The following is a 24,643-nucleotide window of genomic DNA, read 5'->3' on the forward strand; positions in this document are numbered from 1 at the left end:
AATCCCTGGTCAGGAAACTTAAGATCCCAAAAGCTGATCTTGAACGCTAGGCAGCACAGCCCCCTGCCCCCCCAAAAAATGAGGGAGACTGGGTAGGAGACTTTTCAGGTGCTAACAGTTCATCCTGAACACACTGCAGGGTCTCCCTATCTTGCCAATTATCTGGAACAGCGGGGGAGGAAGTGAATAAGGGAGAATCATCACCACCTGGAAATGAGTCTGAGACTATTCCTTCTCCTTCCTCTCTGTGGAACTTCAGGCCATTCAATAGCACTGAAGCATCCTCCTCCCTCTGTGCCTCCACCCAAAGTCAGCAAGAAGACGATCCTTCTATTCTCTCCTCCTTTCCCACCCAGAGTCCTCACTCCTGAGGAGACTAGTGCAGAGCTCAGCTGGGCTGGTAAGCTAGAGGCCAGGTAGGGGTAGGAAGCTTACAGACAAAAACAGGCTTGAGTCTCCCAAGCATTAGACCATTAGACTGAGTCTAACAGTCCAAAGCTCCTCCAATCCAAGCTGCCTACCAGGTGAGGACCCCTTCCCTCACCCCAACCCTAGCTCCCTAACTCAAGTCTGTCTATCCCAGGAACCCTGCCTCTGAAGGACCAGAAGAGTTAGGGGTGCAGAACAGCATTCCGCGAAGGGACCACCTGGAAACAGGAAGAGCAACACCGGAAGAAGGGAAAAGGGAGATGGGAGAGGGAATTCGCAAGTCCAGTTCATACCTCCTCCCCAGTGGCTGTTTGTAGAGGCTGTGGGAAGGAGGGGAAAAGGCTGCCTTGGACTGAGTCACAGGCATCAATGACCAACCAAGACACTCTCAAACCAAAAAGTCTCTTTATTGATCGATACCATACATGACTCAAATGGCCCAAAAAAAAAAAAAAAAAAGGCATTACAGTTGGGGTGGGACATCCATCTTCCCTACCCCTTCCCTCAGCTCCTGACACAATACCCTTCCAATAGTTGGCAGCTGGAGTGGAGGAAACAGGATGTGGGGGGCCCCAAATCCAGAAGGAAAAGTGGGGAGAGGTGGTGCTAACACTTCTGGAACCGGCCACAGGAGAAGGCAGCGAAGCCACAGAGCTGGGTCCAGACTCGTGGGACCCTGCTCTTGGCCTCACCCTGGGCCCGGAGCCTCCACACATCCATCCAATTGTGAGACAGAGCTGAGGATCCTGGCTGCCTCCCCTGTCCTTCTGTGAAGAAGGGGAGGGAGGAGATATTGGGAGATGATTAGCCTTTACTTCAGCTGGAGGACAAAAGCCTATTGCTCCCTGGTGGGCTTAGAGCTGGGGACATCCTCAGTGGCTCCTACCCCTCTGAAGGGCAGGGGAGAACTAGATGCGCAGTTTGAGGAGGTGGGAAAGGAGAGTAGTGGAGAGTAGATGAAGCCCCTCCTCTACCCCCATGCCTGCCCAACTGAGACAAAACAAAAAACACAGTAACAAACAAGGCTGTTCCCTTCCCTCCGCACTCCCTAAGGGAGGGAGCCCTCCCCCATGCAGACAGCTGCTCTAGCGGAGGGCTTGTGAAGAATACACACACCGTGGAGGGAGGAGATAGGGCTGGGAGAGAGGGAGTCACAAGCACTAGGAGGGCAGGCCAGAGTCCTAGAGGAGGGAGACAGAGGCACAGCAGGGGGCTGCCACACAGATGAGGCCATCAAGGGCCCCCGCCCCATAGCGTGCCTTCCCCACTCCAGTCACCCCAGAGAAGGGAAGAGACATGGCAAAGTGCCTCCTTGGTCTGAAGCACTCGAACTGTTATGGTAATGCATAGCTCCCTTCCTCCACATGGACTCTAAGCTCCCCATCTGCCAGGAGAAGGGAGGTAGCTGGACCTTTAATAAGGGGAAGAGGGGGAACATGAGTGATTTTTTTTTAAAACTTACATTTTTAATAATATTATTTTTTAAAAAACTTGGAGCTGGGATAGGTGGCGGAAGGGAGGAATCCAGAGCTTTACCCCTCTACTACCAACCACCTAAAGGGAAGGTTTGGGGAAGAGGCATTCAACCAAGCCCCATGACTTTAAGTCCCTAAGGGCTGTGGGTGTAGACAACCCTGGGCTTGAAGGGGGTGGAGTTAGGAGGATGGGGGTACCCAGAACCTGGGGTGAGGATGGAGGCAAATGCCCTGGGCGGGGGGTGGGGGGTAGTCAGGACATTTCTCAGAGGCCCAGGGTCCACGGAGGCATCCGCACGAGGCCCCCCTTTCCCCAAAAGGCTCTGCAGAGGCCAGTCCCAGCCCAGGGCCACTGGGGGACAAATCTTGGCACCTGCCCCCCGTGAGTCCAGTTCCTCCCTGAAGTGGGTGGATGAGGCTGCCCATTTCAGATGCTCAGTCTCTTCATTCTGTCTTCTGCTCCCTGGGGCTGCGAGGGGTGGGGCAGGCAGGCAGAGCACTGGGTGGCTGTGGTGGCGCCTTTACTGGGAGGCCTGTGATGTGGGGTTCTCCGATTTGCTCTCTTGGCTGGATGGAGGCTTGCTGTTCCAGGGGCTGTTGGCGCCCAGGGCAGGGGAGTTGTTAAAGCTGTCCTCGTCGTCAATGCCGTTGGCCGCGTCAAACTGGGTGTTCTCCAGCCGGGTGATGAGCCTCTCGTCCTCGTCCCCGAACTCCCCGCCCATCAGGGTGGGCTCCCCCACCACCATCACATCCTGAGAGTGGCGGAGGTCCCCAAACATAATCGGGGCAGGGGCTCGCCCAGCCCAGGGCAGCAGATTCCCCCAGAGCCCCAATACCCACCCAGGAAACTCAACCCCCACCCACCCACTCATATCCCAGTTTACAACCCCCTCTCCTCTGACACCCTCAGCCCCTGGAATACTTCCAATACTTCCCACTGAAAGACTGCAAAGCATCATAGCCTTTAACCCACATCCACTGGATTCTGGGAGAAGTTGATCTACTCCACCAGCTCCCTAATCCATCTCTCTAAAATTTTAGGGGGCTCCTAAACTTCTGTCCACATGTAAGAGAGGGAGCAGATCAAAAACACCAGTGGGCGGGACTGTGTGCACGTGCATGTGTGTGTATTCTAGATTCACAAACATTTAAGTGTGTGTGACCTTCTGTCAGCATGTGTCTCTCTGGTGGTCTATGTGCCCCTAAGCTGTTTGTCCTTTGTCCAGACGTCCCCATTGGCTGTGTCAATCCCTTTGTGTCCTATGTTGCTATGTCTGAGTCTATGTGATCACAGCCATGCATATGACTGACAAGGACTCTCAGACAGAAGTTAGCTCCCACTGGGAAAAACTGTCTCGTCTTTGCTTCTATGTGTGCTAGTGAGCTCAGGGTGGGACAGGGTCAAGAGTCAGGGGTCAGCAGTGGGGCAGCCCAGAAGAGAGAAGAAAGCCGAGATGCTTACAGGTACCTGGCTGGAGAGAGCGAAGGTGCTGGCTGGGCTTTTCTTCTTGCTGTTGCTGTTGTTGGTGTTGCCGCCCCCCGAGCTCATGGTGCTGCCCCCGGACATCTTCCGTTTCCGCCGTTTGCTGGGCTGCTGCCGTGCAGGCTCCGCTGTGCCAGGGAAAAGAGACTCAGGTAGGGTAGGGCCTGGGGCTCCCCGTTCCCCAATCTGGCTCCTAAGGAAGCTGAGCCTACCCTGATCCCAACTGTGCAGACCCAGGAGCAAGAAAAGGGCTTCGTGAGGAGTTAAGAGATACAGCCTTGGGGAGCAGCATCACATCCTGGAAGAGCAGGTGCAGGTACAAGGCACTCACCGGGGGGCGCTACCATGCGCTGCCACTTCTGGAAGAGGCAGGTCTTGAGGCAGTCACGGGGGCTGAGGCTGTAGGTCTTGTGGCGGGACATAAGCTCCTGCATGGGCTCCAGTATCACACAGAGCTGGGGGGAGACCAGTTGGTGGCTTGTCAGGGGACAGGCGTGGAGCGGAGACCAAATGTGATGGGGCAGAAACCAGGTGATCAGAGACTCACTCGGAGGTAGTTGAGAGTGGAATTGGACAGCCCACACCGGGTGATGTTTTTGGAGAGCTGATCTAACATCTGGGGGTCCTGGGCCTGGAGAAGAAAGGTAAGAATACTAGCACCTGCTTACCTGCCCAGTCACCTGAGCCTCATGACACCCCGGACAGAGGAGGAGCTACTATATAAAAATTCACTTTTCAGATGGATAAATTTCAACCCTGTCTAGGGCCACAGCGGGAAACACAGCAGACTGGGTTCCACCCTTTCCGCTGCCCACCCGCCCCCTGGTGTCTTAGGTCCTGCCTGTAACTCACATGCATGGCAAGGATGCTTCGGGGGATGAGCTCTCGGTGCTGCCGGATGCTGAAGTGCCACGTCTTTATTCGCATCATGTCATCAAACATGAACTCCAGGTACAACCGGCCCTCCACACATACCTGGAAACAAGCTTGTCACAAGTCAGCCCGCCTCCCCACACACCCAAAAGTATACTTGTTCCCATTTCCTCATGACTCTCCCAGTGCACACACTCCTGCCACCTGAACATAAATTTGGCTGTGCTCAACTAACACGGGCCATCTCCTCACACACCCACCAATCCAGTCCATACACACACACACGCACAGCAGAAATGCTTAACAGATCCTTGTCCTCTCCTCATGTAGCCAGTAAAACACTCGTCTGCTATAAGCTCCATGAAGACAGGCTTGTGTTCACTTGTGTCCCCGTGACCCAAAAAACTGTCACCTACAAACTCAATACATGTTTGCGGAAAACTGCAGCATGCCTGCTTGCCCTGCGTATCTTGCCACTTCCCTGGGGAACAGTCAAGTACACTTTGGGGAGCCAGTAGAGGATTCAAACTTAGGTCCTTCGGTGTTTCATATCCAACTGGGTGCTGACCTGGGTGAACATGGGTTTGCCGTGCTGGGTCACCATGCTGCCCTGGTCACAGTCAAGGGAAACGAAGTTGCTGTGGAATGCCTCCTTGGGATGCTTAAGCACATAGTAGAGCTCTGTAGCACCCCCCTCAAAGATGCTGCGGAAGTAGCGTGGGATCAGGGTCCGGCCAATGGCTGCAGAGATGGGACAAACTCTTCAAAAGAGAAGGCTCTCAGAGGTGGTCAGGCAGATAACATCCCTGTCAGGACAGATCCCCTGCGACAAACACCCAGCCCCACATCTTTGGACACAGGAAGTATATACTTTTATCTAGCAGGACCCCCAGAGGCCACTCACTGTATCTCTTTGGTCCATCTTCCAGGCAGAAAGTGATGGTTAACATGGCATCATCCTCAAAGAACTCAGTTGTGAAAGCATCCCACCAGAGATTGTCACACTCCTAAGGAGCATAGGGAGGGGTGCGTGTATCAGCAAACATGGCACAGGGATGCCCAGATGGCCTTCTCCCTCCCAGATCCTTTCTCCTGGCTATACCTCTGTCCAGTTTTGAAGCCGTTTGTTAAGCTCGAATATTCTGTAGTCAGTTTGGTTGCCATATGGTGTGTGCCTCCTGGCGGAAGTGAAGAAGGGAGGTCAGGAGGAGCAGACCCTCCCCACCCCCACCTCTGCCTTCACCTCTGTAATGAAGAGAACCAACGTTCCCACTGGACTCCACTTACCCGATCCCAGGCTCCAAGTATGTAGGCGGGTACATGGGAGTTGGGCTGTGAAAGGGAAAAGGCTATGAGAATGGGTAGAAGACAGGAATTATTTGGGGGTGTCACTCTATCCCCTTTTCAGGCAGAATGCCATATGGGGAAGGGACAGAAAGCAAAGAAACTCACCCCACATCCCGATCTAGCATGGTGCCGGGATGGAAGGGGGGAAAGGCGTTGCCGTTCGGGGGCTCCTTCGGTGAGTACAGCTTGAATGACTTTGAGGAACAACCTAGAAGGGAAACAAAGAAGGGGTCCCTCGAGTCCCTCTTGGGAGTGCTCCTGGAAGGCTATTAAGACTATATGCACAGGAACTGGTCTTCTGGAGCACCCGAGTACACTGTGAAAGGGAGATTACCCCAGGGAGAACCTATCCCACCTTCTAAATCTGGCTCCAATTTTGTTTTACAAACTGGAAGTTCTCAGTCCTAATACTCAAGAGCCCATTTCTTCATGTGGCTGAGCCCTGGATGACAGAATTGAACTGGGAAGAAATGTCAATAACCATAGGATAAATATACAAATATCAGAATCTAAAAGTTTTATAAACTCCCTTTTCATCTACATTATTTTGTGTGATCATTACCACAACTTTGTGTGGCAACAGAAGTGACTCTAACATTTCCATTTTACAAATGAGGTTAATAAAAGCTCAAAGGGACTTGCCGAGTTGGTAACTGGCAGAACCAGGACTTGAGCCTAGTCTTCTGAGTCCCATATCCTATGGTAGTTCTACCCACTACTGCACTCTGGAGACCAAGCTGGGAGAGGGTAAGGGGGATTTTGCCAACTCCCTGCTCCTTCTTCACCCCCAGGGTCTCAGGAGAGCAGGGGATAAAAAGATAAGGGGGGGGTACCTGCTGGGTGCCGCCCACTAGATAACCAGTTGGGCCTTCAGCCCCTCCCACCAACGGCCACTCCCTTATCAGCCCAGCCCCTCCTCCACACCTACCATGGTCCAGTATTGTCTACAAACCAGAAACCCAAAGCCTCAACCCCTTTTCTTTCGTTAGACTTGCAGTGGAGGAGGGAGGTAGATGGGCCTCCAATGGATCCCATTCTCCTTACGAACAGAAAATAAGAAGCCCCTGGGAAGGAGCCTAGGTTTCAGGGGCTCAGTTTGGAGGCAAGTGATAACTAGACAGGGTCTCTGCTGGTGCGTAGCTATGCCTGTGCACAGGTGTCCCCTCTCCACCTCACCCAGCAGCACAGTTTCCTGCTCTACTATTACGTGACTGGAAGAAGTATTATATTCATAGTTGGGTGCCAGCCAGGTCCCCCTGAAATGCCATTTTCCCCTCCCCACCAGACAGAAAGATAAAGTGAAGCAAAGTCCTGGCCACTGCTGCTTCCTCATGTCCCACAAACTTTTTTACATTTGGAAGGGTGCTTGAATTGGCTGTATCTGAGCCCCCTCTCTAATTCTGATACAAAATCTATTCTGTTCCTTGGTGGGGGGAGAGACAAAGGAAGACCCTGTGCCAACATGTGCCATCTAATTCTCTCCCCTGGGTCCCCTTCTCACAATGTGGGCCAAAGGAGGGTCCCAGAGGGGCCTACCCTACACGGTCCCCGAAGGTGCCAAAACTCAGAGCCTGTGTGTACCTGCACACGCGTGTGTCTCATCCTGCCTAGCAGGCTTCCACCCTCAGCTCGCCCCAACATGCCTACCAAGGGCTGGAACCCAGCAGCCCCAGGCAGGATCAGGGTGCCTACAACAAGCCCTCGCCCCACACATGAGCTCTCAGATGTCACATCTACAGGCTCCCAGCACGACACACAGCCTTCACAAGCCAGTCAGAACTGAGTGAGCAGCATATGTCCTCAGGAAAGAGACAGTCCCACCCAGTCCCAAGTCTCCACCACTCCATAGACAGATAAGGCCATGTAAGAAGTCAAAGCTCATGTTGCCCACCAGAAACCATGCCTGGGCAATACACCCAACAGTCCAGATTAGGAGACCTGGCCCTCATCCTCTACCAAGGCCCTCCTTTTGCCAAAACCATTACTGCCCTGCTCCTTGGTTTCAGGCCCACTCTGAGTATCAGCTCAAGATCCTAGAGAGATGAGAGGCAAGACACCAGGGTTCCTCTCTAACTCTGGAAAAAGTTTCAGAGCTTCAGTTTCTCATTAGAGAAATGACAGGCACATTGCCTGGGGCTGGGTAACAGTTCTGCAGAGCTAAAGCCCAAAGCTCAGGGGCCTCTATTTACACGTCCAGTGAATGGACACAAATAAAACTCAGCATCTCTCCAGAGCCACAGCAACTCCCAGTAGCCCCAGCACAAGGGCTTGGGAGTGAGAAGAGGAGGGGAGGGAACATCACCCAGACCATCTGTCCCTGTTGCTGCCTGTCCCCAGGAGCAGGGGTAGAGGTAGCAACGTGGGGGTGAGGGGTTGGATGTGTCACCCAGTCTTGGAGTCAGGCAGAACCCTGGCTCTCATCTCTGGCAACCTGGGAGCCTTTAGGAAGGGGGAGGAGAGAGGAAGAGACCAGAACTAGTAAAGTTTTCTCTGAATGGAAGCGGCATCCTGTGGCCTTAGGGGGGCATCTCCAGCTGGGCATTTCCATGGTAACCGGCCTGACCGGAGGGCAGGCCTCCTCCCTTTGGGGGCTGACCATAGGTCAGCAGGCCCGAGGGCCCTGGCCTCTGTGAGCTGGGGCACCTCTCTCCCAGGCCCGGACCAGACCCAGGACTTCGACCCACCCCCAACAGGCTTGCAGGGTGCCCAGACTTACCTGGGAGAACTGAGGGGACCAGGAGAGGTGCGGGGGGCAGCTGGGAGCCCAGAGGGGCCCTGGCTGGGGTGAGGCCTGAGAGGGGGGGCAACTTCAGCCGCTCATGTCCCGAGTGGGACGGGCAGGCCTGGCGGGGAGCTCCACTCCGCGGGCTGCACAAAGACTCTCACGCACGGCCTCAGCCCGCCCCGCGGCGGCCACAGCCCCGGGGGAAAGTTACAATGGCCACTGGGCCAGGGACCGGGGGCCAGGGGGCCGGCCTGGGGGGCGGGGGGCCGCGGGGAGTCCGAAGCCTTCTTTGTTTGCAAGGTTTCCCTCAACAATGGCTGCTCCGCTCTTTCCTCCTCCTCCTCCTCTTCGGCTCTCCCCGCCGCCGCCTATGCCTCTGCCTCCAAGCAGCCCGCCTGCCCTCCCCAGGCCAGCAGGCCCCTCCGCCGGGGCACCAGCAGAGGCAGGGCCCAGCACTCACACTCACTCACACTCGCACACGCACAGACACACGCAGCGCCCGCCGGCTCCCTTCCTTCTCTCCCTTTCTCTCCCTCCCTCCCCGCTCGCTCTCCCCGAGCCGCTCTCAGAATGAGGCCCCAGGGCGGGCGGAGGGTGGAGCTGCCCCCACCGGCCCCGCCCCCCTCCCTGCGAGGCAGGAGGAAGAGGGAGGGAGCGAGAGAGCAAGGCAGGCAGGGAGGACTGCTGAGAAAAACAAAAGAGAGACAGACTGGGAGAGACAGGGGACGGGACGGAGAGATGGAGACGGAAAAGACTGCGTCCGGAGAGACCTGGATGGAGGGGAGGCCTGTGGGGACCGGGAACAGGAATGCCGCCCTCAAGCCCCAAGCGGGGGTGCTCAGGGCTGAGCTGGGGAGCCAAAGCCACAGGCAAGGATGGAGGAGGGCACTCTCCTCTCTGGAGATTCCCAGTATCTTCTATCAGCCTCCTCCGAAACATCCCCCAAATCTCTCTTCCTCTCCTCAGTGATCTTTCGGGTTGGAGGCTGGCCTGGGCAGCCACTCTTGGCTGGTGAAATCCCACAGCAGCTGGGGGGAGGCTGCAGGGGGTTATTTTTGACAGAAACACACTCAGACTTCAGCCTGTAAACACTGATTGGAGAGAGGGGGACACTCCAGGTTCCCTGCCCCCCCCAACCCAGCTAAGTTCCAAACAGATCTGCCTTCACAGAGGGAGGCCTCCTTCCCTCCACCCAACATCACCACCACCACCATACCAGATATGTGGGTGCAGGGGAAAGGGGCTCTGTTAGAGCCAAGGAAGGCAAACTTGCCCATCTAAGGGTCCCCAGAAGGGGTCCAGTCTGCTACTGAATCCTCTCCCTACACCCCAGAGACAAAAAAGGTATATGGTTGCCAGGGTAGGACCTGTTCTCCAAAGCAAGGGGGGAATCCCAAGAGACAGAGAGAGAGAGACACACACACACACACACAAATCCCAAGAGACAGAGAGAGAGACACACACACACACACACACAGTATGTGTTGTGTGTGGAGGGGGCAGTAAGGACCTCTTACTACTTTGCAATTTGATTCTCACCTTTCTATTCCCTAACCCCCAAGCATATTAACACACAGTCCCACAATAGGATTTCTCATGACATACACACCAGTTGACTGTGCAGTAACAATATTATTGCACCTGGCTCTGTGAACATCCTCCACACATAAACAACCCATCTCACTTTCACATAAATCAGTACCTGATACACATGTCAACCCATGATATACCTCAAACTCCAAATAAACCCAAACCTAAGAGACACACACATACACAGTCTATGTTAGACCCTGACTTCCATACACACTAGGGCTTGTGACAAGCATGCCCCCATACCCAAGACACACCCCAAAACTGCATCATACCTCCTGAACCTTTGACAGACTGCTACACACACACCCTGACCATTTGCTACCCAGGGACTAACCCCACCCTCTGCACACCATGCTTCCTCATGGCCTGGCCATATGATACACTCTGGCTTTCATAAACATACTGAAAACTGTACAATTCAGCCAGAATGCCTATCATCATAGTGCCTACCACCAGGACTTGAGATATTCGCCCTGATTCCCAAATTTACAGCCCAACTCTAGGATAACTACATTCCTCCCCCTCTGATAGGACAATTCTTGTCATTTGTTTCATGCCTTTAAATTTTCCAAAGTGCATTCACAAGGCAGTACCTTAAGAGAGTCTAATAGCATCCAGGGTCAAATATTATCCTAACTTGAACAAATTACAGTGAGACAAGAGGGCCTGAGGCTGGAACCCGGGTTCTAATCCCACTCACACAAGCCCAGCCCTGGGGCTCGGCAGCCATTCCTACTGCCTGCCCCCCTCCAAGGACTGGTCACTCCGGGCCCCAAATGACTGTCTCCTCAGGGACAGGACATGGGTGTGTGCTCTGGCTTCTGCCTCCAGTTCAGAGCTCAGAATCCCCACCCAGTCTACCTCTTCAAATTTCAGGGAGAAGGGCCCCTAGACTCTGGCATATCATTCAAAACAGGCCCTCTCCTAGTTCCCCTTCTCTAGCAAGTCTGCTCCTCTCTCAGTTCTGACTTAATTCTCCCATTTGCACAGTGGCAGAAGAGGTTCAACTGAAGAGAGCAACTCACAGTTGGAAGCTTCTAAAATGGGTGGGGGTGGGGGTGGGGTGGGCAGAAAGCTGGGAGCAGCAAAGACTGACAAAGGTGAGGAGGGAGGGAAGGGTCAGAGCACCCCTTCTGGAGGGGGGAATTCTGAAGGGCAGCAGCCTGCCCCAGCCCACAGGATAAGGTACCAGCACTGCCCCCTGCCCGGGCCCCTGGGGCTCCCTGACCCAGGCCTCCAGTGTGCCTGCCCCCCTTCCTTTGTCTGTGCCCGGCCTCCCGTTGGCCTGGCGCTCTGCCATCCTCCTCTCCTGGCTCCCAGCCGCCACCACTGCTGCCTCCTCCCCTCCCCCAACTCCTCCCAGCCTTAACCCTTCTGAGCCACATGCTGCCCCAGACAGGCCCTGGCCCCCTCAGCAACCTGCCCTGCCCAGGGTGATGCCCCTTAGCAGAGGTTCTCCCTGCTCCTGACCAAAGCCCCAGAAGCTACTCCGCACCCCAGGAGCACTATGGGAGCTAGATGTGTGTCTGTGTGTGTATCTTGTAGTGTTTCCTTCCGCGTGTGCATGTGTGTGGGTCTGCGTGTGCTCTGGCTTCCCTCAGTCACATGTGTGGGGCATGTGCTGTCTCTGCCGGGCTGGGGGAGGAGGAGCCGGGAGACAGCAGAGCACAAAGGAGAGACTCAGACGAGCAGGCAGGCAGCAGGCAGGCGGCCTGCCAGGGCGCCTGGGCCCCCACCCCAGGGCTGCTCAGGTTGGGGGCGGTGGTCTTTGGGCCTGGACTGAACATGCTGCCACAATGTCCCTGTGTTCAACCATGTCCTCACACACACCCCTGCAAGCCTAGTGCCCTCCCTTACTCCAATTCCTACCATTTCTCACCCCCAGGACACTCATGCCCCTCCCCAAGTGGTTCTCCTTGAAGACTAACCTCCAACCATGGTTTATGGCATCAATCATAAGACTTCCTTACATTCAAGAAAAAGATTCCCCACTCTTGGCCATCTTCGGCCCCCTCTCCCCCAACCGATCACTAGACACACAAAAGGAACATACCATCTAGGGCACTGACTAAAGTTGTCCCCCTCACACACACAGGTCCTCACCTGTCCCCATGCTGCTCCAAGAGAGGCTGACAGGGAAACTTTCTCCCTTCTCCTACTGGACCACGCACCCAACTTCAAGACCAACCTCCCATCTACCTCTAGTCTGACAACCCTTCTAGACTTGCCTCCTGCCCACTATTTGTAGGAACTAACAATCAACATTTAAGGCTCAGCCCTTTGGCGATGCATCCCTTTAGTATGATGATGGATGATCAAGGCTACGGGATGGACTCAAGAGAATGGATGGGTCTGAACAGGGTACTCAGCATGGGACAATTGTAAAGAAAATACACACAGGAACATGTGTGATAGGAGGAGCTGATAGGAGGAGCAGTGATGGGGCCAGACAGGATTCCAGCTTGGCAGGCTCTTCCCTCCCCTCCTCTCCCCCACCCTCTGCAGCAGGAGCCAGGGGTTCCCATACCCGGATATTCCAGGATCCTCAGGCTCTACTAGCCCTCCCTCTGGACCCCATGCCCCTTAAACGTCAGCCTCAGCAGGCACTTTAAGTGTGTGCCCAGCCCAGCCCAGCTTTGGCCTGGGTCACATGATTTTCAAGGAAGCTTCCGCACAGGCAGCTTCCCTTGGGGATTGTGCTGGAGGGGGAGGGGGGCTTCCAGTTGTAGGGTCTGGGCCTCCCAGAGAACAGGGCATGTGAATGGGCAAAGGATCCAAACCAGGCTAGATTCAGGAATATCTGACTTTCCAAAGAAAGCTAATTCCTGCCTGGGACAAGATGGGGTTCTGCAGATAATTCAAGAACCCAGAGTCCTGGGGACGGGTAGAAACCATGTTCTGAGGCCCTCTGAAGACTCCCTCTCCATTCACATGGCCCCTCTCCTTCCTCCTGGCAGTAGATAAGAGTCTTCCTCTTCCCCAGGAAATAACTCAGACCCCAGCTGTCACTGGCAAGAGTTGATGTGTTTGGGGGGAGGCAGGAATCTAAACCTAAGTCCTCTCATTGGGGTCAAGCATTGCTTCCCTCAACTAAACTCTCACAAGTCACTCTATTTCCTAGCTTGCCTGGCGCTGCCACATTCCCCCTCCCACTAGGGCAGAGATGCCAGGCCCAAGGGCCCAATTATCTGCGCCCGCACCCCCCCGCCCCGGACCTCTGGTCCCTCAGGAGGGCCAACCGTCCCTGGCAACAGGCAGGATAATTTGGAAAGGGGCAAAATGGTTCCCACTCAATCCCTCCCCGCAAACAAGAGGCCTCAGAAACAGTCTGGAGGGAGGTGTCACAAAATGTTAGAGGGAATAGGCAGCAGGAAAGGTGGGGGACAACCCAAACCATCCAATCACAACTCTATGATGACCTGAGGGGGGGGTCAAAAGTCCAGACTCACTTCTGATTGGCTACCACCCTGGAATTCTGGGAATTTCAGCCCCCCCAACCCCTCCCTAATTAACCTCCCCTCAAAAAAAACACACACAACCTACCCCCAGCACCCCTTACCCGTGCCTCTGGGCTGCTGCGCATTTACACAGTTGGGGAAAACCCTCCCCCAACTGAGGCCTCACACACCCCTCACAGCCCCCGACCACAGCCATGCCTTCGACGCCCCCCACACAAGTTCTCACCAAACAAGGATTGAGGGATCTGCAGGGAGGGTTCGGGGGGGAGGGGCCGAGAGGCCGCGCGCCCCACTCACCAGGACAGGCACAGCCCACTGACATCTTCACATCGCCCGCCGCTGGGGGCCCAGCCGAGTCACGGTGCCCGCCCCGCGCGGGGACAGGCCGGGCATGAGCCGCCGCCGCCGCCCGCGGCCCCCGCTGCCCTCGCCGCCGGCCCGGCCCGGCCTCGGCCCGGTGCGGGCGGCCCCTGGCTGCAGCGAGGAGCCTGTCAGGCGCGGTGCAGACAGGAAGGAAGCCAGGCAGGAAGGCGAGCTGCTTCTGCGTGTGTGCGCACGGGTGTGCGTCCCCGGAGTGTGTGTCCGTGTGTGCGCGTGTGCGTGTGCGTGTCTGTGCGCTCCTGCCGCCAACGCCGCCGCCGCCGCCGCCGCCGCTCGCCCCCTCTCGCTCTCGCGCTCCTTCTCGCTCTCGCTCTCCCTCTCGTAGGCACCCGCTCTCCAGTCCTAACCGGGCTGGGCCGGGCTTTATTAATATGCTAATTGCCTGCTAGTGGGAGGGGAGAGCCGTGTCAAAGTGACCCGGGCGAGGGCGCAGCGAGCTGCGACGTGCGTGCGCCGCGCGGCGGGCGGGCGGCGAGGGGCCGGTGGCGCACCGGGCTCGGCGTGCATGTGACGCAGCTTTTAAAAAAGGAGACCGAGGCAGAGACCCCGGAGAGGGCAGGCGAGGGGGAGGAAGAGAAGGCGAAGCCTCACGCTGGGTGTTCGTCCTCCGGGCGCCGCCGAGTTGGGCGCGTAGAGGAGCCGGAGCCGGAGCCGGAGCCGGAGCCGGAGCCGGAGCCGGAGCGGGAGCCAGGACTGGGGGAGGCGGAGCCAGGGTGGGCTGTGAGGTGTAGCTCTCTCCACCCCGCGCCGAGCTTAGGGAGGGAAACCGGACTGCCAATCCCCCAGTCCAGGTTTTCTGCTGAAACCCCAATCTTAATCTGGACGGCCCTGGTTATGCGTCCCCATCATAACGTGGGTGGGGAAAGCAGTATTATCTTAATTCGAGTAGCAACCCCTGAATTTATCTCCCCCTCTAAATTACCCCTACCTTGCCTGCTAAACCAGTTGGGACTGGAGCTAAAGGGTTAATTAGGTGAGGTCCCGGGCCCCTCCCTCGCCTAGTTGCCTGGGATCTGTGTTTTGCTGGGAAGAGGGGGGCAGCGGAATGACCGCCAGTTTGGACTGGGGAGGGGGAATCCGCAGCCCGTCCTCTACCCTTGCAGACTCTGACTCATCAGTCAAGATGCTCTCCTCCCTTCCCCCCTTTCTCCGTCCAGTCTCAGCTTCCCTCCCGCCCCAACTTCTGGAAGCCGCTTTCCTTTTGAGGGCCTCGGAGACTGGGGAGGACAGGAAGCAGACCCCTCCATAGCCCCCTGCCCGCAGGAGCTGGGGCCTCTGTTGGAGGGGGTGGGGTGATGTGGATGGTCATCGTGAGGAACACTCATTCCCCAGGGAGGAGCCTCCCAACCTTCAGGCACCCCTCAAGGATTCCCCAACACAGCCTGGAGGGGGGGTGGGGGGCCTCCATCTCCACCCCTTCCCAAAAGCCCAGCCTTAGCTGCCTTATAAACAGGAAATACCTATTAGCTGGGAGGAGGGAGGGGAGGGGAGCCGTATGGAAGACAGAGTTGGCCCCCTCCCTTCTGGGAGGGGGTCCCCGGCTGCTAGCTTTTTTTCCTTAAGCTTCATAGTGGGTTCCAACAGTAGATGCTGGGGACCTGGACAGTGTCCCCTTCCTAGGCTTCTGGCTCGGGACTGGGTGGTGGGTCCTCCTTCCTTTTGTCACTTAGGTGGGGACTGATAGTGAAGGTTCCCTCACCCCTGCCCAGAGTCTGCACAGCTGGCTTGACTGGCTGGGGGAGGGTTACAGATGTGGAGGCTTAAGTGTTTATGAGCCCCCTTAGCTTTTGCTGAGGGAGCAGGAAGCAAAGCTAAGGGCAGATGCAAAGTCTTAGGGATGAAAAGAGAATCAACCAGGAGATGGGTATCCCCTGCCCTGCGCTTAGGAGAGGGTGGGGGAAGGGAGCTGTAAATGCAGCCTCTCACTAACTCCAGCATTCCATCCACATTGGATTCCCCCACCCCTAGCTTTCCCTATCTCCACCTTCTGGAAGGCAAAGAGTGTGTGTGTGTTGGGGGGAGTTGCAGATAGAAGCCTGCAAAGGGATGTGACTGAAGCTATCCACACTTACACAATTATTTCCTTGGCAGCATCCCTTGCCTGTGTCCACCTCCTCCCCACATTCCCCAGGGCAGAGGTCAGCACTATAAGGAGTAAAGGGAACCTAAAGCAATATAACCTTAGCCTGGAATTTGGATACCTCACTTCGAATTCCAGCTTTACCCCTCACTAGAAAATTACTTGGTTTCCATGGCTTGGTGAGAATCAAATGAGACAGTGTATGCCCAGTGTCTAGCCCAATACCAGCCATGTAATCAGTACTCGATATACATTAGCTCCTTTCTGCTTTCTTTGAGGTTATCTGTTATTTGAAAAGTTTCAGAAGTGGGCTGGATTGTGTTGACCCCTCTCACTCCCTGTGTGTTAGTCACTCAGTCGTGTACAACTCTTTGCAACCCAATGGACTGTAGCATACCAGGCTCCTCTGTCCATGGGATTTTCCAGGCAAGAATAATGGAGTGGGTAGCCATTCCCTTCTCCAGGGGATCTTCCTGACCGAGGGATTGAACCTAGGTCTCCTGCTTTGCAGATTCTTTATCCTCTGAGCCACCAGGGATGGATGCACACAATCCTGTAACCACTCACCCCTAAGGCCACTCATTCCAAACAACTAGCTTGGCCAGATTCCATGGTTATCACCAATCACCTGAGTGGACAAAGGTGCTTGTAACCCGCCCTATAGGGGACTTTGCCTCCTCTGAACCTAAAGTTCCCTTCTAGACTACATAGGTGGAAGGCAGAAGGCAGAGAAGAAGAAAAACAGCGTTTATTGAGTATACACTATGTGCCAGGTACTGTGCTAGGTGAGATTTCACACCTGAAATCTCATTTACTTTTCATGATGACCTTTGGAAGAAAGTGGTGTTACTTCCTTTAAACAAGCAAGAAAACAGATTCAAAAAGGTTAATAAATTCAAACTTTCTGTAAAACATTCTTCTCCCTCTTCTTTGCCTCCGTTCCGTTCCGTCGCTCATCCGTCGCTCAGTCGTGTCCGACTCTATGCGACCCCGTGGACTGTAGCCTACTAGGCTTCTCCATCCATGGGATTCTCCAGGCAAGAATACTGGAGTGGGTTACCGTTTCCTTCTCCAGGGGATCTTCCTGACCCAGGGATCTTCCCGACCCAGGGATCTTCCCGACCCAGGGATCGAACCCAGGTCTCCCGCATTGGAGGCAGACGCTTTAACCTCTGAGCCACCAGGGAAGCTTCTTTGCCTACTAACTAGTTAATGTCTCCTTTGAACCTCAGTTATACTTTCACCTCCTCTGGGAAGGTACCACTCTCACTCCCATTCCAGCTGATCTATTGATCCAGTTTCTTTAAAGAAAATATCTCAATACTGTTGAATGAATGATTAAGTAGTTTCTTCTCCTTGAGGAACCATGCTTAGAGAGGTTAAGTAACTTGCCTCAGGTCACACACCTAACAAGTACTTGACCCAGTGCTCTTTTCTGCTTTACTTCTAGTTTGGACCAGACCTGGGGAAGAAGAGGGAAACATCATTGGAGCATCTCTGGAAATTGTGTTGCAAAGATGGGAGGAGAACCCACAGATGCCTGGCAGATAGCCCTAGTAGGGAGGCAGTGAGTCTATGTGGAAGGTCCTTAATGACAAGGTCCTTGAGGGTGGCAGGGTTAGCTGATTTGGATGGATGGATTTGAGCGCCCAGTATTTTCTTTTTTTGAGGTGAAATCACATGACATAAATTAACCATTTTAAAGTGAATTATTCAAGGACTTCCCTGATAGTCCCGTGGTTAAGACTGTGTGTTTTCACTGCTTCTACTGCAGGGGGCACAAGTTCCATCTTTGGTCCAGGAACTGAGATTCCACATGTGGCATGGCAAAAAAAAAAAAAAAACCAGTGGCATGCCAGTATTTTTTTTTTTAATATTTATATTTTTAAAAAATTCTATTTATTTATTGGTTGTGCTGGGCATTTGTTGCTGTGAGGGCTTTTCTCTATATGTAGCGAGTGGGGCTACTCTCTAGTTGAGGTGCAGTCTTATTGTGGTAACTTCTCTTGTTGCAGAGCAGGAGCTCTAGGACACAAAATGAGTAGTTGCGACTTCCAGGCTCTAGAGCACAGGCTCAATAGTTGTGGCACATGGCTTAGTTGCTCTGGGGCATGTGGGATCCTCCTGGATCAAGGATCAAACCCTTGTTTCCTGCATTGGCAGGGGGATTCTTTACCATTGTGCCACCAGGGAAGCCCACCAGTAATTTTTAATAGCAGTCATTAGTGCAAAATGGACTCTGGACGTGGGGATGAAGCAAAGTGGGAGGTGCTCAGAAGAGGTGAGGTGGCAAGAAACGAAGGAATGAGCCCCACAGACAGGCAAACAGCAGAAGCAGTGGGCTAGACTGGCCTTAGGACAGGTGAGTTCCTGGCTTCTTGCAGTTCCTAGAACCTGTCCCATCCAACTCCTTTTCCTGACCTTACCTTAGCCTTGTCTGTTTTCTCCCACATTTCTTTTACCCCTGAAACGCCCTCAAATACTCATTGGCATTGCTCTTTTTTGGGGTTGTGCTGGGTTGTCGTTGCTGTGCAGGCTTTTCTCTAACTGCTGTGAGCCGGGTCTACTCTCTAGTTGCGATATGTGGACTTCTCACTGGGTTGACTTCTCTTGTTGCAGAGCATGGGCTCTAGGGTACCCAGGCTTCAGTAGTTGCAGTTCCCAGGCTGTAGAGCATAGGCTTGATAGTTGTGGCGCATGGGCTTAGTTGCTCTGCAGCATGTGGAATCTTCCCAGATCAGGGATTGAACCTGTGTGACTCCTGCATTGGCAGCCAGATTCTTTACCACTGAGACACCAGGGAAGCCCTGACATTCCTCTGTCTTTCAAGGGTGAATCTGCTTTTTCCATCAAGATGGTAATGATATGTCTTATTGATATCTCTGTCCCCAGCACCTAACAAGGTGCCTATAGCCTGATATATGTCATATAATATTTATCAAATGATTATAAGAATTCTGATAGGATTTGTCTTTCCCAGCTCCAACACATGACTCCTTCTCTTCTTGTCTATTTACCATCACCGTGACCATTTACCACTACCATCTCTTTCTCTGCTAAAGCAGTTACTTAAAGTATATGAAACTCTTAGGATATCTGTTAAATATGTAGAAGGCCCCATCCTCCTTTGGAGGAAAACTTACCTCTGGAGGAAGGGGATCTACGAATCTGAATTTTAAAGAAGTGCCTCAGGGGGTTCTTATGCATGCCAATATTTGGGAATACTTCCTTCAGAAAGGGTCCCTACCCCTTCAGAGCATTCTCACCAAATGGGTTGAAACCTATTCATTCATCTCTCCTTCCATAAGCAACTGCAGTGGAGGATAGGCCGTTAGGAACAGAGGAACTAAAGAAAACATAATGTATGACTACTCACTGTGTGCCCCTGGGCATATTGTTTAACCCTCTCTTAGCCTCAATTTCTTCCTCAGCAGAATGGGGACAATAATATCCCTACTTTAAAACATTTTTCCTAGGGATATTGCAAGGAGACAGCAAGCTCCTCTGAGGACTGTAAACCATTCCTCACATGTGGGTTGTTTGGGTCTAAAAATAAAGCACTAAAAGGGATATTGCCTGAAAGTTTGCATCTCCATGGAAGAGTAACTATAAACCAGGCATATTAATTATCTACTACTATGCAACAAGATACCCTCAACTTTAGCATCTTAGAATAACAAAATTTGTTATCTACCACTTCAGTACTCTTGGGCTTCCCTTGTGGCTCAGCTGGTAAAGAATCCACCTGCAATGAGGGAGACCTGGATTCAGTCCCTGGGTTGGGAGTATCCTCTGGAGAAGGAAATGGCTACCCACTCTCTAGTATTCTTGCCTGGAGAATTCCATGGACAGAGGAGCATGGCGGGCTACAGTCCATGGGTTTGCAAAGAGTTGGACATGACTAAGCGACTGACACTTCTATTGGAAGTAATACATCATCACTTCTTCCTTATATTATTGGTCACACAGACCAATTCTGGTACAGTGATGGGAGAGAACTACATAAAAGTGTGAATAGGGATTTCACACTCTGGTTCAGTGGCTAATATTTGGCGCTTCCAGTGCAGAAGGCCTGGGTTCAATCACCAGTCAGGGGTCTAGATCCCTCATGCAGCAATTAAAAAAAAAATCCAAAAAAATCTGGCATGCCACAAGAAAGATCCAGTGCAGCCAAAAAAAAAAAAAAGTGTAAATGACAGGAGACAAGATTATTGAAAGCCATCCTGGGGGTTTTCAATGAGACCAGGTCTGGTGCTCAGTGTTATAGGTCTGGAGGTTCAATTTAGGAAGTGAATCAGAATTCATCAGGTTCAGGAGACTGACTCACACAGATTAAATACACATGAAGCATTATCTTGGTATTACTCTGTCTCTTTTCTAGAACTCCTTAGTTAAACTCGTTTTCCTTTTGAACACACAAAAAATGTGTTCTCACTTGAGAACCCATGCACTGACTTTTCTTCTTATCACAGAATGCTCTTTGAATGGCTAGGTCTTTCTTGTGATTCATGTCTTACTTCAAATATGTTCTCTTCCTTACCTGATCACACCATGTTGAAAAAAAAAAGCCCCCTCTTATCTTTCACACTCTCCATCCCATTTATTTAATTCTCTCTCTCTTTGGCTGCATGCTCCACCTACAGGATCTTAGTTCACAATCAGGGATCAAACCTGTGCCTCCTGAATTAGGAGCATGGAGTCTAAATCACTGGACCACCAGGAAGTCCCATCCCATTTATTTTCTGACAGCACTACTTCTGGCGCTCTGAAATTATTTTGACTCTTCATTTACTTGGAGATTGTCTCCCTACTAGAATGTGAGCTTTGTTAGGGAGGCTGTTTTTTGTGTGTGTTGGTCTGTTTTGTCATTCCTGTATTTCCAGTGCCTAAAACAGTGCCTGGGACATAGTAGGCATTCAGTAAAACCAGAATGCTGACTTGTTAATTCACATTGAGAAATAGATGTTATGTGAACTGGGCATTTTGTCTCACTTGATCAACACACTTTATCCCCATAGAAAATGATACAGGAAGTCAATTATTATAATCAGATGAGTCTTTGTTGAACATGGAGTCAGGTAAAGATGGAATTGGGCACCCAGTGTTTGGTGGCCAGTGTCTCTGAGGTCTTCCTTCCTGGCCCTTAGGCCAGGAAACTAGTAGCCTGCCAAGGAGACTAGGAGCCACAACACCCCTGTCTAGGTGGCACTGGAGAGATGCATTCTTATCTCTTTTAGTATATTCCATGCGTACACCCTATGTAGGTAAATATTGTTTTATCAGATGCTAAATAAAGCAAAAAGGGCACAACTTTCTGCTTTTTTAAAAAACATTAATCTTCCCAAAGCCTAATCATCATAATATTGACCATAATTAGTGCCCCAATCACCAGCATTTACAGAGCATCTATTAGAGGATGTTTCTTCCAAAGAGGAAGAATTGTGCACCCTATATTGGTTCTTACTGATTTCTTATTGGCAAATTATTTCCAAGTTTATTGGAAATAAACTTTATTGTTGCCAGAACAGATTCACTTCACCCAAAAGAGTAGTAAGAAACTAACTGAAAGGAAGTTGTATGAGTCTTCCCAGGCTTCCGTAACAGGACACCACAGACTAAGTGGCTTAAAGATCAGAAATTTATTTTCTCACAGCTCTAGAAGTTGGAAGTTCAAGATCAGTCAGCTGCAAGGCTGGTTTCTAGTGAGACCTCTTTCCCTGGCTTTCAGGTGTCTCTTTCTCTTCTGACACAGGACCTAGTGGATTAGACCCCCACCTTTATGACATCATTTACCCTTAATTACCTTCTTAAAGGCTCTTTCTCCAAATATATTGGGTGTGAAGCCCTTCAACATAAAATTTGCCCATGATGGTGGGGGGAACAATGCATATAATTCAGTCCATAATGAGAGATCCTCTCCTCTCATGACTTTTTTTGTGGGAATGTGTGTTATTTTTTAGTTTTAAAATGTTTTGGCTGAACCATGTGGCATGTGGGATCTTAGTTTCCCAACCAACCGGGGATAGAACTGGTGTCCCCAGCAGTGGAAGCATGGAGTCCCAACCACTGGACTGCCAGGGAACTACCTGGGAATGTGTATTAACACAGCCTTCCTAAAGGGCAATTTGACATTGTCCACTGACATTTCAAATGTATATACATATATATGGGGCTTCCCTGGTGGCTTAGACGGTAAAGAATCTGCCTGCAATGCAGGAAACCTGGATTCCATCCCTGGATCAGGAAGATCCCCTGTAGAAGGGAATGGCTACCCACTCCAGTTTTCTTGCCTGAAGAATTCCATGGACAGAGGAGCCTGGCAGGCTATAGTCTATGGGATCACAAAGAGTCAGACACCACTGAGCGACTAACACTTTCACATACATATATAGCCTATAACTTAGCAAATTTCTTTCAAGGGAAATATTTCATAGAAAGAGTGTATAAAAATGCAAGAAATAAAAAAGGAGGGGGAAAAATTCCCTAGCAGTCCAGTGGTTAGGACTTGCAGCTTTTACTGCTAGGCTGGGTTCCATCCCTGGTCAGGGAACTAAGATACCATGGCAAAAAAGAAGGAAAGATATATGTATAAGAATATTCACTGTAACTTAATTTGTAATAGTGAAAAACTAGGAATCACAAATAAAATTTAAATAATTATAATAATATATTCATTTGCAGGTGGATTCTTTACCAGTTGAGCCACAAGGGAAGCCCATATATTCATTTAATGGAACTGGTACTCAGATCTCAGTAAATATTGGTTAATGAATTGATTAAAAATTGGAAAAAATATACAACTTATTTTTGAAAATAATTTATTCTTCTGTTTCCCATGTTTAGAAGTCCTTATGATCCTTCAGTTCCTTCTGGAACAAGCTATGGACTAATATATTATCCCTGCTGCTGCTGCTGCTGCTGCTAAGTCATTTCAGTCATGTCCGACTCTGTGTGACCCCATAGACAGCAGCCCACCAGGCTCCCCCGTCCCTGGGATTCTCCAGGCAAGAACACTGGAGTGGGTTGCCATTTCCTTCTCCAATGTGTGAAAGCGAAAAGTGAAAGTGAAGTCGCTCAGTCATGTCTGACTCGTAGCGACCCCATGGACTGCAGCCTACCAGGCTCCTCCGTCCATGGGATTTTCTAGTCAAGAGTACTGGAGTGGCTTGCCATTGCCTTCTCCAATATTATCCCTAACACTTATTTTTAGGGAAAACCCTTAGGGGAGTTTCCTGGTGGTCAGGTGGTTCCAGTGATTAGGACTCTTAAATTCTCACTGTGGGAGGACCCAGGTTCATTTCCTGGTTGGAGAACTAAAATCCCCCAAGCCACTCAGCATGGCCAAAACCAAACCAAACCAGAACAAACCCCTTTTATTTAGAGAGGCTGAAATGATTATATGCTAATTAGAACAGCTAGGTTGTATAAAAAAATAACTTGAAAATTCCTTTTTGGTGTTCTCCAAGAGTTAGATTTCATTATACAGGCTTTGTTTTTTCTTCAGGCCTGGAAAAAAATATAAAACTTATTTTTAACAAATAATTTATTCCTCCCTTTCCTATGTTTAGAAGTCCTATGATCCCTCAGTTCCTTCTGGAACAAACTTTTCTCGTCTCCAGCCATTCCCAGTGGGTTCACCTTTACAAACTCTGGGACTAGGACAGAAAGTAATGCTTGAATGCTTCTTCACTGCAACCTATACATTTTTACATACACAGAAAGTGTGGCTGAATATATTTCAAAGGTGACAAAGATTAAATCTGGGGATTGGAATTTGTAGGCCAAGTATCTTACTTAAACAGTTTTGTACTCTTTGAAATGAATTTTAAACTTTTACAACAGACTGGTTCCAAATAGGAAAAGGAGTGCGTCAAGGCTGTATATTGTCACCTTGTTTATTTAACTTATATGCAGAGTACATCATGAGGAACGCTGGGCTGGAAGAAGCACAAGCTGGAATCAAGAGTGCTGGAAGAAATATCAATAATCTCAGATATGCAGATGACACTACCCTTATGGCAGAAAGTGAAGAGGAACTCAAAAGCCTCTTGATGAAAGTGAAAGAGGAGAGTAAAAAGGTTGGCTTGAAGCTCAACATTCAGAAAACAAAGATCATGGCATCTGGTCCCATCACTTCATGGGAAATAGATGGAAAAACAGTGGAAACAGTGTCAGACTTTATTTTTTTGGGATCCAAAATCACTGCGGATGCTGATTGCAGCCATGAAATTAAAAGACGCTTACTCCTTGGAAGGAAAGTTATGACCAACCTTGATAGTATATTAAAAAGCAGAGACATTACTTTGCCAACAAAGGTCCGTCTAGTCAAGGCTACGGTTTTTCCTGTGGTCATGTATGGATGTGAGAGTTGGACTGTGAAGAAAGCTGATCGCCGAAGAATCGATGCTTTTGAACTGTGGTGTTGGAGAAGACTCTTGAGAGTCCCTTGTACTGCAAGGAGATCCAACCAGTCCATTCTAAGGGAGATCGATCCTGGGGGTTCATTGGAAGGACTGATGCTAAAGCTGAAACTGCAATACTTTGGCCACCTCATGCGACGAGTTGACTCACTGGAAAAGACTCTGATGCTGGGAAAGGTTGGGGGAAGGAGGAGAAGGGGACGACCAAGAATGAGATGGCTGGATGGAATCACCGACTCTGTGGACATGAGTTTGAGTGAACTCCGGGAGTTGGTGATGGACAGGGAGGCCTGGCGTGCTGTGGTTCATGGGGTCGCGGAGAGTCGGACACAACTGAGCAATTGAACTGAACTGAACTGAATACAAAACTTAAAAAAGA

At 51.4% G+C, this 24,643-nt stretch overlaps 1 protein-coding gene and 1 non-coding gene across 4 annotated transcripts; both read right to left on the minus strand.

The window, feature by feature from the left end:
• Positions 1-817: 817 nt before the first annotated feature.
• LDB1 (LIM domain binding 1) lies at positions 818-14,104 on the minus strand. 3 transcript variants are annotated; one of them, XM_055424800.2, is made up of 11 exons: positions 13,681-14,104; positions 5,713-5,815; positions 5,548-5,592; positions 5,363-5,438; positions 5,165-5,267; positions 4,829-5,001; positions 4,240-4,362; positions 3,935-4,018; positions 3,719-3,842; positions 3,373-3,515; positions 818-2,656 (listed from the first exon to the last, which is right to left on the minus strand). In XM_055424800.2, the coding sequence occupies exons 1-11, from the start codon at positions 13,703-13,705 to the stop codon at positions 2,426-2,428; spliced, it is 1,230 nt and encodes a 409-aa protein (XP_055280775.1). In that variant the 5' UTR covers positions 13,706-14,104; the 3' UTR covers positions 818-2,425. The 3 variants fall into 3 exon arrangements, with proteins under 3 accessions (XP_055280775.1, XP_055280774.1, XP_055280773.1); XM_055424799.2 differs by having other exon boundaries at positions 3,367-3,515; positions 13,681-14,103; XM_055424798.2 differs by lacking the exon at positions 13,681-14,104 and adding an exon at positions 8,324-8,865 and having other exon boundaries at positions 3,367-3,515.
• Positions 14,105-23,422: 9,318 nt separating this feature from the next.
• LOC129556040 (small nucleolar RNA SNORD22) lies at positions 23,423-23,539 on the minus strand. Its single transcript, XR_008685881.1, has one exon. It is a non-coding gene; the product is annotated as a small nucleolar RNA SNORD22 (small nucleolar RNA).
• Positions 23,540-24,643: the final 1,104 nt, after the last annotated feature.

This window comes from Moschus berezovskii, chromosome 12 (genome assembly GCF_049115385.1).
Source record: "Moschus berezovskii isolate FMDL1 chromosome 12, NW_MosBer_1.0, whole genome shotgun sequence".
Taxonomy (NCBI): Eukaryota; Metazoa; Chordata; class Mammalia; order Artiodactyla; family Moschidae; genus Moschus; species Moschus berezovskii.